This window comes from Tachysurus fulvidraco, chromosome 16, assembly GCF_022655615.1.
Source record: "Tachysurus fulvidraco isolate hzauxx_2018 chromosome 16, HZAU_PFXX_2.0, whole genome shotgun sequence".
Taxonomy (NCBI): domain Eukaryota; kingdom Metazoa; phylum Chordata; class Actinopteri; order Siluriformes; family Bagridae; genus Tachysurus; species Tachysurus fulvidraco.
The window spans coordinates 18,419,688-18,422,187 of NC_062533.1; the positions used below are offsets into that span (position 1 = coordinate 18,419,688).

General features: G+C 45.7%; 1 protein-coding gene across 2 annotated transcripts in view; it reads right to left on the reverse strand.

The window, feature by feature from the left end:
* The window catches only part of kif26aa (kinesin family member 26Aa), a 75,274-nt gene that overhangs the window by 26,663 nt on the left and 46,111 nt on the right, over positions 1 to 2,500 (reverse strand). The window contains exon 1 of one of the 2 annotated variants that reach the window (XM_047801909.1): positions 1,808 to 2,500. This exon is cut by the window's right edge and continues 215 nt beyond it. The exons of the other annotated variant lie outside the window; for it this stretch is intronic. Within the exon in view, the coding sequence (XP_047657865.1) occupies positions 1,808 to 1,824 (17 nt within the window). The 5' untranslated portion in view covers positions 1,825 to 2,500. The remainder of the gene's footprint in view (positions 1 to 1,807) is intronic. 2 annotated transcript variants of the gene reach the window in all.

The window sequence follows — 2,500 nt, forward strand, 5'->3', positions numbered from 1 at the left end:
TTTATGAAGAATTGAAATGTCTTTCGGGAGCGAATCAGCTTCGGCCTCCGTGTTAAGCTGAGCTCTGACTCGCTCGACTGAACTCCGACACGAGGCAGTTCACCTGTTAAATCTCTTTATTTCCCTTCCAGAACTCACACTGGAGAAACTCCTGAGCTTCAGGAAAGCAGAATAAAAACAAAACCAGCGTTAATTCTGAACACCTTCCGAACACCACCTGTATGTCCTCGCTCTTTTATTATCTCGGTCTGAGGAAATCCACAGATCTGGCAACCCTATCTCTACACGTCCGCACTGCCGGCTGGCGATTGGACACCGCATGATGTTACACGGCACCTTTAATCAACCTTAATGAACTCAAATCATCTGTTTCGCTCTTTCACTTCTCTGAAGTTTATCACTCCGTTATTCAGCAGTTTACAGAATAGCACATGATCCAGTGCAGCCTGTGATTCAGCACAGAAGCTAACAAGAAGCCGTGAAGATGATGGAAGCATGAAGCAGATGATCGTCTCCCGCTTCCACATGGGACCGAGATCTTGAAGCGATGAGAGGGTTAAAGTGCGAGCTGAAGATCATCTGCTAAACTTTAAAGGTGTTTTCTGCAGATTTCACACAACAAACCCCAATAATCTCCCAGTATAAGTATATAAGCCCCGCCCACATCCTAAACCCCCAGGTAAACTACAGTTTACTCACCTCGTCATATGTGTGTGTGTGTGTGTGTGTGTGTGTGTGTGTGTGTGTGTGTATACCTAGTGTACAACACACCTGAGTTTCTTCTCCACACTTCCTGACAAGTGGTACAGATTTAGAAGTTACTGAGTTTAGCTCCGCCCACTTTATTTCTCATCTCTCTGACCTGCTCCAGGTCCTGCTTTGGCTCTAACGTGTGTACTCAAGTGTGTATTTAAACGCTCGTGTCCAGGCGCCTCAAAGCTCCGAGGACTCGAGATACAGTAGACGTCTAAATGTGGAGCTACAGTTAACCTTAAAGTCTATCAGAAATACATCCGAGAAGAATATATTTTATTTTAACTTAATTAGATATAAAAGTGCTAATCGGGTGCTTGGTGAAGCAGCAGGTCACGAGTCAGGTCTTTTTGGAGCTGAAGACTGAACCTGTAGATGTTTAGGATGAAACGATAACAGACGGATGACGGAAAGCCGAAAAAAGGTTCCTCATAAACATTCAACAATATCCAAAAGTAACCCCAGTTCTCTAGGTGAACTATAAGGTCGCTGTGTTACCATGGAAACAATCGATACGTTCTGGCTGGATCGTTTGAGAGTTTTTACGGACAAAGTCACAAAAAAAAAAATGCAAGAGAAGCAGATCACACTTGTTAGCACTATCTGGCTAGCTAGCAGGCTAGGCTAGGACGACAGCATAGCCGCTAACGAGCTATTTTACTCGTTAAGTTTCGTGAAGCTCGTATTAATCGGGTGGAAAGGAGACGATGGCAAGCAAAGATTAAGCCAGTGAAAAATATTCAACTCTGGGTGACGTGTGCGTGCAGTCGACTGGGAGCTGCTGTTAGAGGTGATTAATCAACACCTTCTGACCAGTCAGGAGAAGCAGCATGTAAAGGTTCCTTGGATCAGGTGTTAAGGAACCTGACAGATTCCCTCAGGGGAATAAACACTCTTGTACTGTCTGGCACATGATAATCAACATAAATGTAACAGCTCAAAAAAAAACAACCTTCCATTAACACTTCCATGCATGGGTGAGGATGAGGATGAGGACGAGGGTGAGGATGAAGGTTGTGTGACGGGACAGAGATCAGTGAACGTGTGTACTTACAGTTCTCTCCAGTCCATTGTCTCTTCTCAGAGTTCATAACAGCCAGCAGGTTAGTTAGTGAGCCGCTTTATTTTTCCCCTCGCTGTTTATCTGTTCCACATTTCCACACGTCGGGTCCATGACTTCCTGCTGGCGGGAGGAACCAGACGAACCGACCGAGGTTTTCATCCAAGATAATGATGATGAGGATGATGATGATGATAATCAGAAGTCAGAAAAGCTCACAAAAGTGAACCGGGAAAAGTTTCCTGGCACAGAAAGCGAATCCGACTCCGGATCGCAGAGAGCCACCATTCCTGGGCAACTCCGAGGTTAAGAGCTCTGATGATCGTGGTGTCACGGCTCAAAATCATGTAGCAAAAAAAGTCTTTCGAAAAATATCCATCACTGATGAACGGATGAAAGAATTACGGAGATGTACTTTCTTCCCTTCTTTATCCTGGGTGTCTTCTGCACTTCTTCATAATTGGGGCGCGTCTTCCTCTCTTCGCTCAACTCCACACCTTTCTTCTGCACCGCTCTCTCTCTCTCTTTCTCTCTCTCCCCACTTCTCTTGCTTCCTTACAGCAAAGGACGACAAGAGTCCGGGATCAGGCGAGAGGGGCGGAATACCGCCGGGAATTCATTGGGAGATTGAATCGGAGGCGATTCTTGTTCCCCCTGTTGCTGGGAAACCCTGGCAGAAGTCCAACG